This window comes from Carcharhinus amblyrhynchos, chromosome 10, assembly GCF_965287045.1.
Source record: "Carcharhinus amblyrhynchos chromosome 10, sCarAmb.v2.hapA, whole genome shotgun sequence".
Classification (NCBI taxonomy): Eukaryota; Metazoa; Chordata; class Chondrichthyes; order Carcharhiniformes; family Carcharhinidae; genus Carcharhinus; species Carcharhinus amblyrhynchos.
In genome coordinates this window covers 40,176,745-40,192,160 of record NC_137333.1, presented here as the reverse complement: position 1 = coordinate 40,192,160, position 15,416 = coordinate 40,176,745, and the positions used below count along the sequence as shown (strand labels likewise).

The 15,416-nt window shown below is 39.5% G+C and overlaps 1 protein-coding gene across 7 annotated transcripts in view; it reads right to left on the bottom strand.

Moving 5' to 3' along the window:
- Positions 1 to 233: 233 nt before the first annotated feature.
- LOC145348874 (protocadherin-17-like) overlaps positions 234 to 15,416 on the bottom strand; it is a 138,718-nt gene continuing 123,535 nt past the window's right edge. For 3 of the 7 annotated variants that reach the window (XM_080196900.1, XM_080196901.1, XM_080196902.1), the window contains one exon: positions 234 to 3,020. In XM_080196900.1, coding sequence (XP_080053026.1) covers positions 2,329 to 3,020 — 692 coding nt within the window. In that variant the 3' untranslated portion in view covers positions 234 to 2,328. Of the gene's footprint in view, positions 3,021 to 6,213; positions 6,273 to 15,416 lie in introns of those variants that run through there. The other 4 variants (XM_080196903.1, XM_080196906.1, XM_080196904.1 and 1 more) reach the window with 3 other exon arrangements.

The window sequence follows — 15,416 nt, the reverse complement described above, 5'->3', positions numbered from 1 at the left end:
CACAGTGTCAGTAGTTTTCTTCAGCTAAGACACTTTTTTAGTAAGATTATATTTTTGTCCAACTTGCTAAACCAGGAATGCAATTTGTTGGCAGTCAGATAACTGGTTTTGACAGTTACAACACCTTGCATTGCTCATTGGAGCTACACATCAGTAATCACAGAGAGGTGTCCTGTGGCACAGACAACCCAGAATACTTCCGGGGATTTAATGAATGCAAAGGCATATATCACTGATGTTAGTAATTGCTTTAATTCTTTGTCCTCATTTTCCAGATAGATCACATTTAAAACACAGCCATTTAACAATAGCAGTTGAGTTATTCCATACAACATATGCTGTTCTCACCAGTTGCCCAGTGTAGCTCTGAGCCCTATGGGGTGACAGGGACTGATAAATGCAGAGCATCGACCCAAGGACCAAGGGGGGGCTGGGGAAGTCAGGACCTCAATCAGGCTTCATTCAATTACATTTCACGTCAACAAACCTTGATAGCAAATCTCTCCCGAATACTGCTCTGATTAATGATGCTTGATGCCAAAATAATGTAATTAGGCAATAATGAGTGGGTGTATATTATGTTGGCTATCAAGACGAGCTGTTGACCTTGGTGACTTCTACTCAAATTAGAAAATAAATAGCCTGAAAGTACAGCTTAATAAGGCTGTGCAAATACCTCATTGATATTCAGCATTACTTTTTTTTTATTTTGTTGTTAATTAAAATGTTGAGGTCATGTTTTTATTAAGCTGATAGGGACTTAATGGAAAACACTTCACAGAAAATGGACAGTAACGTGACTAAGTAATGAAGAGGCAATGAAGTGTCTAAATAGTATCACAGATGAGTTTTTAGCTCAAGTTGCTTTTCATAGATTTCACCTCTTGTATGAGCAATTATTAAGTCAGGGTGTTGTTCTTTTTAGCTATCAAGTTGAGTTAACCTGACATCAGTCGATTCTACATAAACTGCAGCGCACACAAAAAAAAACTCAACAATATAGAAACGTTTCAAAATATGGAGACAATTCCAAGATATTACTGACAAATACACATTTCTAATTCAGTCACCATACTTTGAATGGTTGATATACTTGAAGGGTTACTTTGAAGCATACATTACTGGCTTGTTAAACAGAATCTGCTTGTGTACACTGCTTCCCACATTTCAAAGGGGAAAAGGGGAAAATAGTGAAATTAAACTCATAGAGTTCGACAGCTACTAAGGCAACATTTGCCAAATACAATATAAGCCCAAATATTTTGCAACACAACTATATATTAATTTAATAAAATACACAATATAGCTCTTAGTACAATTAACAAGTTTGGCTCAAATGCACTGATATTGCAATAAATCAATTAAAAAGCTAGATTCAGTGTAAACACTCCATGATTCTTACATTTGCACATCAATATGTTTTGCTTTGCTAGTACTTAATAGGTATTCCCCTTAACGAGTCATTTTAGTGTCCATCTACAAATATGGAACAGTACTTCTTTATCTGGGACACAATATATTATACCATTGGACAATAATATGGTGACAACATTTTGATGACTAAAATGCAGAGGAGGAATTTAAACAACTGGACACTAAAATGTCACTCTTTGGTAGTACAGCTTAGAGAATAACCAGAATAACCATTTTGTACTTGTTTTGTATCAGGTCTGAGCATGGGGCATATGTCTTTTGTTTGAACAACACATTTTACAGAAATATTTTAAAGTGGGTTTATACAAAATATCTAGATGTGCATCATTGCATAATGATCCAGAATGAAATATCCCATGAGGTGGCAATCAATGATGCAATGTTCACTGCAGATAAGCCTAGTTCATAAGGACACCTACATCAGCTGACAATAACTGTACACTCTGAATTAAAGATTTGCAATGTTTACTGGGAAGCTGATACTTGCTTCTTATCAATTCTGCCTCTCATTGTTTTCTGCAAAACAATGTTTTTTTTATACGCAGAGCTGTATTCACTGGTCAGCTTGACAGCACCTGCACTCTCCACTTTTTCATTCCAAGGAAGGGCATATATTGAGATTGTCAATTCAATTCAGTGAATGAAACACAGACACTTTTCATAACTATTCTGGTGAAAACGCAAGTATTTTCTGTTTCCTTAGACACAACAAAAAAACCAATGAAAAGTGCACAAATGGGCACTTTGAATTCTAACTCACAGACATCAACCAACATCGTCTTTCCTTGAATTCTGCCATCGGTGCTTTACCACCTGAAAAAAAATGCTGCCGAGACTTTTGAGTGAGTCATCCTTTAGAAGTAAGGTAGTCAACTGTCACGAATTACACAGTGTTCACTTTCTCACAGTTGAAGGGTCATTTCCTCGACAATCTTGTAAAAGCTTGTCAATTTCGCGAACTACTTGCTCAGCGTCCACACCTTCCCGTCCTAGCTCTCGGCTAGAAGGTTCGTACTGGTCCAGGACGGTGTCCACCTCATTGAACTCCCGGCCAACTCTGGAGTGTACATCTGCAAAGACCGTTGCCACTGCTTCGGGTGTAATAAAGTGGCTATCACGTTGTTTATCAGGTGATGGATAGTGGGCATCAGATGTCAAATATTGGGCGGTTGACTCTGTTGATTTGTCAGCCATTTTCTGCTTCACCTCAAATGCAACCAGAGGTCGCTTACTTGAGCTGTTACTGCCTGCAATTGAAGTCTTATCTGGACTGCTTGCTGCTGATGAGACCTCTTGCAAGAGAGGACTTAGAGCGCGCTTAGCTTTTAAATAAGGTTTTACATTTGCAACGAGGATGGTGTGCTCTCGTTTGTCCTTCCCAAAAGTACAGAAAGTTTTTTTCCCAGCAGGAGTCGTGTTTTCTTGAGTTTCAGATTCAACTGTGGCCTCTACTGCTGGTACAAAAAGATTCCGGCGATAATCCGAACATTCAGCTTGGTTTGAGACAGGGAACTGAGGCATCCAACACTTATCGGAATGACCCAAGACACGGCATTCATCTGTACAGTTGACACAGTCCTCCTTCTCTGCAAAAAAAAAGTAAAACTTATTATGCCTCAGAAAACAAATTGCTTAATGCAATGGAATATTCATACTAAATAAAGCAGTTTAATCAACTGTCTCGGCTAGCCAAAGTCAGAAGTTGGCAGCATTGGGACAAATGTCATTTCAAGCAGTAAGATATCAAAAAGTAAAATAACTCAAATGTAAACAATATTAATTAACAAGAAGTGACATTTTCCTTAATAGTTACATCTGGCATCTATAGTCAACATATACTCGTGCTCAATGTGTATCTTGGCTGAGTAAAGGTCAATTTAAATGTCATGTTATAAATACAACTATTAAAATTATCCTCAGAATGAGTTGATTATGAGAGTAACTCCCAGTTAAAATTACTTTACAATATTCTTTCTGAGATAAAGCAAGTTCTGAAACATATTGGAGACAGCATTTTCATTTTATTTGCTTATACTGTTATGAAGCCATGCTTTATATAAAAATACTTTGAATCTATAGGCTGGAAACCACTGAATGAATTTTGAAAAAGACTAAACCCACATTCAAATGACTTAAAACTGTCAAAGATGGCTGCACATTTGCATCACTGTAACATCCACATTCCAAAGAGAAAGGATATACTGGCACTGGAGGGGGTGCAGAGGGGATTCACTGAGTTGATTCCGGAGTCGAGAGGGTTGGCTTATGAGGAGAGACTGAGTAGACTGGGGCTATATTCACTGGAATTCAGAAGAATGAGGGGAAATCATATAGAAACATATAAGATTATGAAGGGAATAGATAAGATAGAAGCAGGGGAAGTTGTTTCCACTGGCAGATGAAATAGAACTTGGGGGCATAGCCTCAAAATAAGGGGAAGCAAATTTAGGACTGAGTTGAGGAAGAACTTCTTCACACAAAGGGTTGTGAATCTGTGGAATTCCCTGCTTGGTGAAGCAGTTGACGCCATCTCACTGAATGTTTTTGTGGCAAGGATAGATAAATTTTTGAACAGTAAAGGAATTAAGGGTTATGGTGAGCGGGCAGCTAAGTACAGCTGAGTCCACAAGAAGATCAGCCATGACCTTACTGAATGCAGAGCAGGCTCGAGGGGCCAGATGGCCTACTCCTGCTCCTAGCTGTTATGCTCTTAAAGCCATTAAAATGGAGGAAACCTGTCTACAAGAGTTCATTATGAAAAATTCCCTATAAACAAAGCATTCAGGCAATCATCTGGACAATGGGGCTTTGGCTATGAAAGGAATATGCCTAGACATAATCTAATATGTCTGGATAGCCATATGAACAGACTGGGAATGGAGGGATACAAATGAATGGTCTAGTTGGACCAATGAGCGGCACAGGCTTGGAGGGCTGAAGGGCCTGTTTCCTGTGCTGTATTGTTCTTTGTTCTGATCATATAAACAGGCAATAGGAATTCACAAGACATGAACTTACGTGTTACTGGGCATAGGAGAGAGAGGGTCATGTGTCAAGCCTTTGTGTGTTTTAAGCACTCATTTTCATTGCAGACCAACAGAAGCAGAAAAGATACCAAAGTGGCAAGATACCAGTGTCCGTCACTCTCTCTCTCAAAACAACTTGCAAATTTCAAACCCTACCTACTGTTTTCCGAGCCTCCATGTGCCGCAGGTAGAAATTTTAAAAAGAACTCCAACTTGCATCTGCTATCTTTAGAAGAACAGATAAATCACCAATCTACATCTTCCAACCAATTTGAAGTTGAATGCAGAAAGACCACTGAGGGAAGTAACTAACCTTTTTGAGGGTATACCATTTAGCTTTATTGGACTACAGATTGTTTAATCTGACCTCCCACTCTGCGTGTGTGCGTTTGTAAATTGGAGCATTTTGTTATCTTTTTCTTAGGCCTGGTGTATACCATTTAGCTTTATTGGACTACAGATTGTTTAATCTGACCTCCCACTCTGCGTGTGTGCGTTTGTAAATTAGAGCATTTTGTTATCTTTTTCTTAGGCCTGGTGTATGGATGGAGCAAAGGATGGATAACTTTCCCCTTTGTCCTCACCTCTTGGCTGTCTGCAACAAGATGTGTGTTTAGAGAGCGTATTTTACCTTTTCAGAGTTGTGACTTTTTTTGGATAAGTTTAAATCAGAAGAAAATATGCTGTTTAATCACAGAACACTGCAAAGCATAAATGTTCATTCCGTCATGCAGAAAAGAACACACTGGTAAAATTGGATTCTAGAGAATGAAGCATGCAGTTGGACTAATAACAGAATACAAGAGGCAAATAATGTTCAGAATGAATCTTTTAAGGTGCAGGCGTTGGTGGGATGGTTCTTGTGGTTCTTTAGAGATGAATGGAGGTTGGAAGTCAGCATGCTACGGTGTAGAGGGACCTGGGGGTCCTTGTGCATGAGTCGCAAAAACCCAGCCTGCAGGTGCAGCAGGTGGTCAGGAAGGCGAATGGGATGCTGGCCTTCATAGGGAGGGGGATTGAATATAAAAGTAGGGAGGTCTTGCTGCAACTGTACAGGGCACTGGTGAGGCCGCAGCTGGAGTACTGTGTGCAGTTTTGGTCGCCGCACTTGCGCAAGGATATTTTGGCCTTGGAGGGAGTGCAGAGGAGGTTCACTAGGCTGATACCGGAGTTGAGGGGGTTGAGCTATGAGGAGAGGCTGAATAAACTAGGCTTGTACTCGTTAGAGTTTAGAAGGATGAGGGGAGATCTCATTGAGACGTACAAGATGATGAATGGGATGGATAGGGTAGAGATGGAGAGGTTCTTCCTGCTCAGAAAGGACAGTAGGACTAGAGGGCACAGCCTCAAGATAAAGGGGGGGCAGTTTAGAACGGAGTTGAGGAGGAACTTCTTCACTCAAAGGGTGGTAAATCTCTGGAATTCTCTGTCCGTTGAAGTGGTGGGGGCTGCCTCGCTAAATATATTTAAGACGCGGGTAGATAGGTTTTTGGTAGGCAAGGGGATTAAGGGTTATGGGGAGAAGGCGGGAAAGTGGAACTGAGCCACTTCAGATCAGCCATGATCTTATTGAATGGCGGGGCAGGCTTGAAGGGCTAGATGGCCTACTCCTGCTCCTATTTCTTATGTTCTTATGTCTGGGGATTTCCAAAATTATAGTCGATTTTCTGTAGGCGTGTATCTTTGCGGATGAAGACAAACTAACTCCCCTTGCACCGCACAGTTCTATTTTTCAATTGGAGAAATGCTCCTTCTTATTCTGATGGTTTCCAGACTGTTATCCCTCTAGTTCTTGACTAGAAGTGTTGTTATCTGCAGATGACAAATCACACGATCAATACTTCTATTTTCTACTGAGAATGATTTGCAAGTTTGAAGCCATTGCTTTACAATGGAGAAATGGATGGATTATTTACACATACTTATCAAGGACTGGTTTCTGTGCAGTCAATGACCCGTTGCTAAGCTTTGAACTTGGAGAGTCCGGGTAGGACTCCCTGGCAGCGTGCGCCCGAAGACCGGAAACTCCAGCCTGAGCGAAACAGATCTTTGAATGGTTTGCTGAATCTTTTTGCCCTGCCTACTATGATTCTTGTGGTGGGTGAGACAGGGGAATTTTAGCCATTAAGTGTGGTCTTGAGTTTAGAGCAATGTGGTTCAAGAGTACCTCCTGCACTGGATATTCATTTTGTGCTGAAGCCCTGTACAATTGAACAATCTGAAGGCAAGAGTACTACCAACTGAGGCACAGCTGACACTCTGAGAAGAATATCCTTTGAATTGTTGGGGGCTAATGTATCATCATTATACCTTGGTGTTATTATGACCTACCTCTTAATAAGAACTGATTTGCATTTATATAGCACCTTTCATCACATTACAACATTGCAAAATGTTTTACAATCAGTGCCGTACTTCTGAAGTGTAGTTACTGATGTAATGTAGGGAAATTCAGCAGCTATTTTGCATAAGGTTCCAAAAACAGTAAGGGGACACATGACCAGATAAATAAGACATTAAATAGCCAGTGGAGAAGTCTTCCTCCGGTCAGTATGTGTAACATTGTCAGAAAGATCACAGGCTATCGATCTTCACTATCTCCAGGGACGACTGTCTTCACATTGCTTCATGGAAGCTATGACACTGCCTGCAATGTTGTGGAGTGAATTGGCCAGCACTATTCTTCAAAGATGCTGAGAACCACTGAAAAGAAGTGGTAACTCTGCTGGCCCAGCAAGCATAGACACTATTGCCAAAGGCAGAAACTACCATATTTTCTGGCTCTGAGTGGGTTGAGATATGGATTGATGACAGCTGACCTTGCCAAACAGTGCCCCATTGGCAGGGAATCAAGCAGAAGCTAGAATGAAAGAAACTTGCAGAGCTGTATGTATGAAATCAGGGATAAGCTGATCTGGCAACTTCACAGTCAGTACAACAACCACTATCATTTACATAGTGCCTTTAATATAGCAAAACTCTCCAAAGTACTTTACAAGAAGGTTAGCCATCTAATCTTTATACTTAGCCAGAGGAGATATTAGATTCGATGATAGAAAGCTCAGTCTGATATGTAAATCACTAAGGGCATCTTAAAAGAACAGAGTATATGTCAAGTTGTTAACAGATTTGTGGCTCTGTGGTGGCCTCACTCAGCTTGACGTCTGTAGGCTGTGATCTTGATCCAATTCAAAAGACCTGAACACAAAACCCACACTGACATTTTAATGCAGTGCAAAGGGATTGCTTCACAATCAGAGATGCATTCTTTAAAACGAACTGCTAAAATGAAACGTAAAAAAGAAACTGCACTATTCAAAGAACACAGACATTTTCCCATTGTCCATAAAATAAATATCATTGAACCAATGCTGCTAAAATAGATTATCTGGTCCTGATAACATTATTGTTTGTGGGACTTTAATATATATAAATTGGCTACTGTGTTTCCTACATTACAATAGTTAATGCACTTCAAAGGAACCCTTTTCAAGATGGCGCCGGAGTGAGGCAACTTCTTGTCAGCTATCCCCAGCATGCCCTCTAATTCGATCTTTTCCTCTTGGTCTATACTTTTAAAATTGTACTTTAACTTTTTTAAACTCTCTAATAATGTTCTATAAACTGATCATTTGCTACATCCTAGTTATGACTTAACACTATACCCTGCGCCCTCTCCTTTCCTTCTTCCCTATGTACTCTATGAATGGTGTGTTTTGTCTGTATAACGCACAAGAAACAATACTTTTCACTGTACCCCAATACCTGTGACAATAATAAATCAAATCAAGTAGTTCTTTTGGTGTAAAGTGCATTAGGATCTCCTGAGGTCATGAAAGGTGCTATATAAATGCAAGTTTTCTTTCTTTCATAAATCTTAACATTAATCTGTGCTAATTTATCAAATTAACAACAATATCAGCAGGTTCTTGCTACAGTGCTGTGGTTGGATGCAGTCTCTCCTGCGCACTTCTGTTCACCATAGATTTGTTTGAAAGTCTTATTTAATTTGCCAAGTGTTGCTGCTGAGCTGAGGCCAGCTGCTTCGCCACTGGAAGGAAAGTAACAATCTGGGAGTGATTTATGCCAGGTTCCTTGTGACATGAATCTGGAAATGTTTAGTTAGAAAGGGCAGAGGTCTCCAGCTCACTGATCAGCCAGGGAACAGCAGCAGGTGCAAGGTTAGAGGAAGAAAGGGAAAAACATCACATTTACAGAAAGAACACAATAATGCAATTCGATAGAAATTTACAGCAGGATGGCTAAAGGTTCCCAAACAATTTATTCACTCTTTTCTGCTGATAACTAGGCTGTACAATTGGTCTTTCAGGCTCTTTCATTCAAGCAGCCAAGTTCCTTTACCCACAGACCCTTGACATGGTTTCACTTAACTTCCCCGTTTAACAACATAAGTATCTCTAGTACTTAATGAAAGGCATCTGTTTAAGCACAGACTCCTATTATCCGTGAGTGATAAACAAGCCTCATCATCTGGGCTGAAGTCACTAGGTTCACTGCCTCTCCCATTAACACTTAGAAATCTCAGCCTCCTATTAATTTGTGGCTCCAAGAAGTAAGAAAAGAATTTTAAGTTATATTTTATGATGTTGCACATCCAGTGGGAATGGCAGTAAATTCCACAGCAGTTGCTAAGCTTGGCATTTACATCGCTATGTTGGCTTCTGGAGTGTACTGCTGCAAGGTGGGGGTGTGAATATATGAAACTTACTCCTTAATTCATATAATTTCAATGTTTTAAGAAAGGAAAGCAACACTTATGGATAAATACTCAACCTGCTTCTTAAAGAAAATTCATTTTGAAAATCATATTAAAGAATTTGTACATTGTGTCTCTCATTCCCTGAGCGAATTATATCAAATAAGCTTTTGTGACAGAACTGTGCAGAAAAAATGTAATTAAAAACTAAACGATAAAATAAAGATTTATCTCCGAAAATTAACTGGGTTCCAGCAGCAAGCTGACAAACTCTCCAAATGGTTCCTACTCGCCTGATACCACTGCTCACTTAGAAAATGGACGACAGTAGAATTATTTGGAAATAGGAAAAAATAAATATTGAAAGACAATTATGTTCATAATATGCGCCTCAGAATTATATTCTTCTTTAAATGTCAATGTTCGTTGTGAATAATTGAGGACAGTCACCTCTAATTAATTATCATCTGGTGAGAGGTCTGTTTCACTGGTTGTTTTTTGAAATAGGAACAAGCTATTTGCTGATCCTGGTTAAATGCCTTACCTGTGTGCTGAAAAAGTGAGAATGGCTGTTTCTGTAATCACCATTTGTCATTTGTTGACTTCAAACCAGGAAGCAATGTATCATTTAATGCTTTTGTTGTGTATCAATAGATTGTAATGTACACACAATCCTTTGTCTCTGTACAGTCTGAAATTATTGAGTGCAACGTCAACATATATCAAGCATGTTGACCTCAGTGCAATTATTTTGTGCATGGTGTAACCAAAAATGTAACAAGAGTTACATTATATGTATGGGGCCCAAAAGTGTTCTAATTTATAGGAGGCAAACAGAAAAGAACAGTGATGCAATTCCAAATCAAGAAGGTATGTGACTTGGAGGGGAACTTGCAGGTGATGGTGTTTATATGTGTCTGTTGCTCTTACTTTTCTAGGTGTTACAGATCACAGGTTTGGAATCTGCTGTTGAAGGAGCTGTGGTGAGTTGCTACAGTGCATCTTGTAGACAGTACACACTGCTGTCATTGTACATTGGTGGTGTAGGGATTGAATGTTTATGGTGGTGGATGATCCAATTTGCAGAAAAAACTGTATATGAATGATGAAAAGAATTACTAATAGATAGATATTACTGTACTCTTGCTGCAATGCGGTGTGAACAGCAGATTGAACGATCTAAACTAATGGGTTCAATATGTTTTTAGTAGTGGCCTTGTAATTGGTGCTTATGATACAGCAGCGTCATGATAATGTTACTGGACTATAGACTGGATTGGATAGTAATTGAGTAGTCTGGGTAAATTATCCAGAAATATGAGTTCAAATCTCACCGTAGCAGTTGAAGGATTTTTTTTTTGTGTTTCTCCCATTTTACTCGGGGTCACCACAATGCTAGTTGACCACTCTTCTCCATTTCCACCTGTCAGTCACCCATTCCTCTTCCAATCTTGTTGTGTTTAAGTCTCTCTCAACCACATCTTTCTATTTAACTTTAGACCTAATCTCTTTTTCTGACAGTCTCATCGCCATCATTTACTTCACCACATATCCTCTCTCTATCTGCAACAGATGATTGTACCATTTCAATCTCTTCATGACTACTTTTTTTGACGCTCCCACAATCTTCACTGACCCCTGTTGTGTTGGTTCCTGATTTTATCCTTCCCTGTAACTTCATATGTCAATCTCAACAATGCATCTGGTTGTTATTCGTCACTTCACTTCAGTGCCCAAGTTTCTCTATTCAATAAAAAGGCCAATCTCCAACAGACATGTAAATTCTTTGAATCATTGGTGCAGGCAAGACAGCTGTGTAACAATGCCTGTCCCGAGCCTGGATAAATGGGAAGGGTTGTGGCAGAAAGGGTGTCTGGCTGTAAAACCACCCATCATATCCAAAGGATAGTTAATATGAATGGAAATGGCATCCATGTTAAGGCTGACCCTGCAAACACACGCAGAATCTCTGCCCAAACTCTGAGTAAAAGACATGGGTTAACATCTAATGGACAAGGATGACTAAAGAATCATAGATTTCCTACAGTGCAGAAGGAGCCATTTGGCCCACTGCGTCAGCACCAACCTTCTGAAATAATATCTTGCCTAGGTCCACCTTCTCGTCCTATCCCCATACCCTGTGCATTAGCATGTTTTTAACGCTAAGGGGAAATTTACCATAGTCAATCCACCTAACTTGCACATCTTTGGACTGTGGGAAGAAACTGGAGCAATGGGAGGAAACCCATGCAGACATGGGGAAAAAGTGCAAACTCAACACAAACAGTCCACACAGAAAGAAGAAAGCCTGAAGGAGAGATGAAATGATGCCTAAACTCAAAATAACAAGTCTAAACATTGGTAGTTGGGAGAATTAAATTCAATTAATTAAATCAAATCTGGAATTACATAGCTACTAATTTAATTATGTGATGTAATGGTGACTACTGGATTGTAATTAAGTTGCTATTAATCTCCTGTGGAGAAGGAAATCTGCTGTCTTTATCTGGCTTGGCCTACATGTGATCCAGCTTCATATAATGTGGCTAACTTCTTGCAAACCACTCAGTTGTATTCAAGAAGATGTCTCATCACCACAACCTTAAAAACAGTTATGGATGAGCAATAAATTCTGACCTTCTGAATTAATTTAAAACAATGCAAATGGTTATCAGTTTCTGTTGAAATGGATGCCTGCCCTTGAGAAGTGTGACTGGTGCAAGTAATGGGGGCTTACATAGATTAATTCTTGGTAGCTGCATAATCAACAGCAATGAAATGAAATTTTACTCTCACTCAAGGATTTTTTATTTTCTTCATTCACAATGACCAAAGAACTTAGAAACATAAACATCAGTTCAGATCATCCTACATGTTACGTGACCAATTTCATACGATCTATGTGGTAAGTGTGGGCCTTTAGTTTGTTCCATGATTGGTTGTTGCAACATAATAGCGCTCAGTATCAACCTTGGCTCAGTGGCAACGCTCTCATTTCTGGGTTGAGTGTTGTGGGTTCAGATCCTGCCTCAGTGACTTCAGCATCAAATCTAGGCTGACATTACAGTGCAGTATTGAATCAGTGCTGCACCGTTAGAGGTGCCTTCTTTCCGATGAGACATAAAACGTCTAGGGAAGATGTAAAAAAAAATCCTGCTGGCATTATTGGGAAAAGCAGCAGCGAAGTTCTGGCCAATCTTTATCCCTCAATTAATGTCACTAAGAACAAACTACCTGGTCGTTATCCCAGTACTGTCTGTGGGACTTTAATGTGTGCAAATTGGTTGTGGCACTTCTTTCATTGCAACGGTTATTACATATTGAAAAGTATTGTGTTATCTGTATTTTTTTGATATGCTGATAAATGTAAATCCTTCTATCTTGCCTGACAGAGGCAGTATATTAGAGGTGATATGATTATAACACAAACACTCCTCCCATTATCACTAATCTCTGGGTTTACCACAGGATCCAACAAAATTTCCCAAAATCAGTACTATTCTTCCACTGAGGTATGTGATCCAGTTAAGTCATTTTGAAGATAGTCAACTACTGTGATGTAGGAAACAAATGATGCCATGGGATCATTTACATTCATTCGGAAACATTACTTTTAAAAGTGCAGAGCTCCCCATGTACTAGATTGAAATGTCAACCGAGATTTTTTGCTCAAATCTTTCGAGCCAACAACTATTAAATATAAAGGCAAAATACTGCCATGGATATGGCTGAGGTAAAAGAAACATTGTAATGCTTTGCCTGAGGACATTCAGTTTGCAAGCATTATAAATAATTACATGCTTTAACAGAAACATATAATACAGTTCCTTGTCCAGGTCTTGATGGTGCCTTCTTACACCCATGGATAAGAGGTGAAGAAATTGGAAAACCCACCAGGAACTATGTACAGAACAAAAATATAGTTTTTGTTTTTTAACATTTATTATACTATTCTAGTTTTTGATTTTGTCCCATGTTTCAAGCATCTATCTTGACTTCCAATTTTCAGGTTGTGTTTGTTTTTGAAAATTTAAACTCGGTTTAAATTTTTCAGCCATTCCTGACGGGATCTTTTGGTCCTGCTGATGGCAACCGCACCCACCTCTCCCGGTTGCCTAACGGTGGAAGATGCAAATAACGAGTAAAACGGATAATCTGTTTGCAGCAGTGGGACCGGAAGATTCTACTCATGGTGGGTCAGCGGCAGAATGTAAGGCTCCCAGCAGTACATGATCTCCCCGCAAAAACCCCATGATTTGAACTGGAGGTACAAATCCTCCATTGTAGGTAGCTAGGAGTTCCTTTTCTGCCATATTGCCGGTAGCCGAGTTGGATCCCATGATTTTGGGGATTTTTAGGATTTTTGTAAAAAGCTGCAATAATTCTGGAAATCGCAGAAAAGTATTGAGGTCAATAAAGTTACATTGCGTCTGGGAAACAGTAATTCTTAGTGCAGAAAGTATTAGTCAATTCTCACCTCATGTAAACCCTTGATCCCAGAGGTACCAGTGTTTCATAGATGCATTTATCAAGTGTATTATGTGCTATAAAGAATGAAATGGCGTAACAGATGACTGGAAACCTGGTCAGGAATTACAAGGCAGTAATTCAATGAAGCCCTTCTGATAAAGCCGTAAAACTGCAGGAACAAAGTTTGATGAGAACCCCAAAACTGGGTTATTGTTTAACCTTGTTGTCATCTGTTTGACATGAATTATTTGATATATACTTATAGGCTAGATTTTCCTTTTTGTGTGGAAGTGTTTTTCATTTTAAACTGATAATTGGAATCTATGCTAAGTGCAACAGAAATGGTATTTTTGGATGACAGGATAAAAGGATAAGACAAATATTACTGATGGCATATGCACCAATGTCACTGATACTAGATTTGTGTCAATTTTTCTCTAGACGGATAGTAGAAACTTTTACATCATAGAAATAGAAGGTATCTGCGTATTTAAAACAGTTCATTTTTAGTACTTCAACAATGTGACCTTGTTAGTGAATGTATAAAATTCAACATGGTTTTGGCCTTTTTTATAGCAGGTAAAATTTTAGGGCCATAGAATTTAATTAAGGTTCAAAAATGGATGCATGATTCATGATCAATCTCTGCTTGTTTCCTCTGAAAGTTCCTCTCAGCATGAGGACGGCCTCAACTGGGATCTTGGGTTCATATCACACTATTTGTAATCCCCACGACTTGCCTGAACTTGCAAAATCTCACTAACTGTCCTGTCTGGAGACCATACACATCTCTTTAACCTGTGCTTAACGCTCTCTCCACCCACATTGTCTGTATTTTTAAGACTTGGTTTCCTATAAAGAATCACATTCCAGCCATTATTTTGTGAATTGAGTTTCTGTCTTTATATGTCCTGTTTGTGAACAGAACTCCCACTTACCTGATGAAGGAGCAATGCTCTGAAAGCTAGTGGCTTTTGCTACCAAATAAACCTGTTGGACTTTAACCTGGTGTTGTGAGACTTCTTACTGTGTTTACCCCAGTCCAACGCCAGCATCTCCACATCATGTTTCCTCTGATGCAGGTAGCACACTGGCACGAAGTATGCAGTTGTATGCATGATGGACTAACGTGAGTTTAAGCTAATATGAGTGTCTTAAAGAAAGCCTGCTCCTCTTAAAGGGGAGGTGCATTTTGGTTTGGGCAGATGCTGCAAGTTATTTTAGCAGTCAGTTTCCTCTGAAAAAGAAGGAACAATGGCACAACATGGCAGAAAGCAAATTTAATGGTTCTCTGGCACAGCACTGGAGGCATTAAAGCGGGAGGTGGACAGGAGGAGAGAGATCCTCAATTCTCAGGAGACCAGACAGCCCCCCAGACAGACACCACAAAGATAATGGGATCAAATAGGTGTCATGACCAATCTAACCTCAAGGACCTAGATGTGGTGCCGTGAGAGGTTAAAGTTCTTATACAAGTGGTCAAGATGAGTGAATGCACTTAAATACTGCTTTCTTACAATATACCACTGCTAATGAACCATCCTTATCACAATCTCTATCGTTTACCTAACAACAAACTCTCTCAACTACAATTCACACGTCACATTAATTGTTTTACGTCATCTTCACACAGTAGAACTGCTACAAACATTACATCCATTTCTTACAGCTTGAACACACTGCCAGTTATTCAGTCATGATATTCACATCACCTCAACACAATGCACCACATTCACTGACACACCTCCCTATCTCGTTCAAGAGGAGGT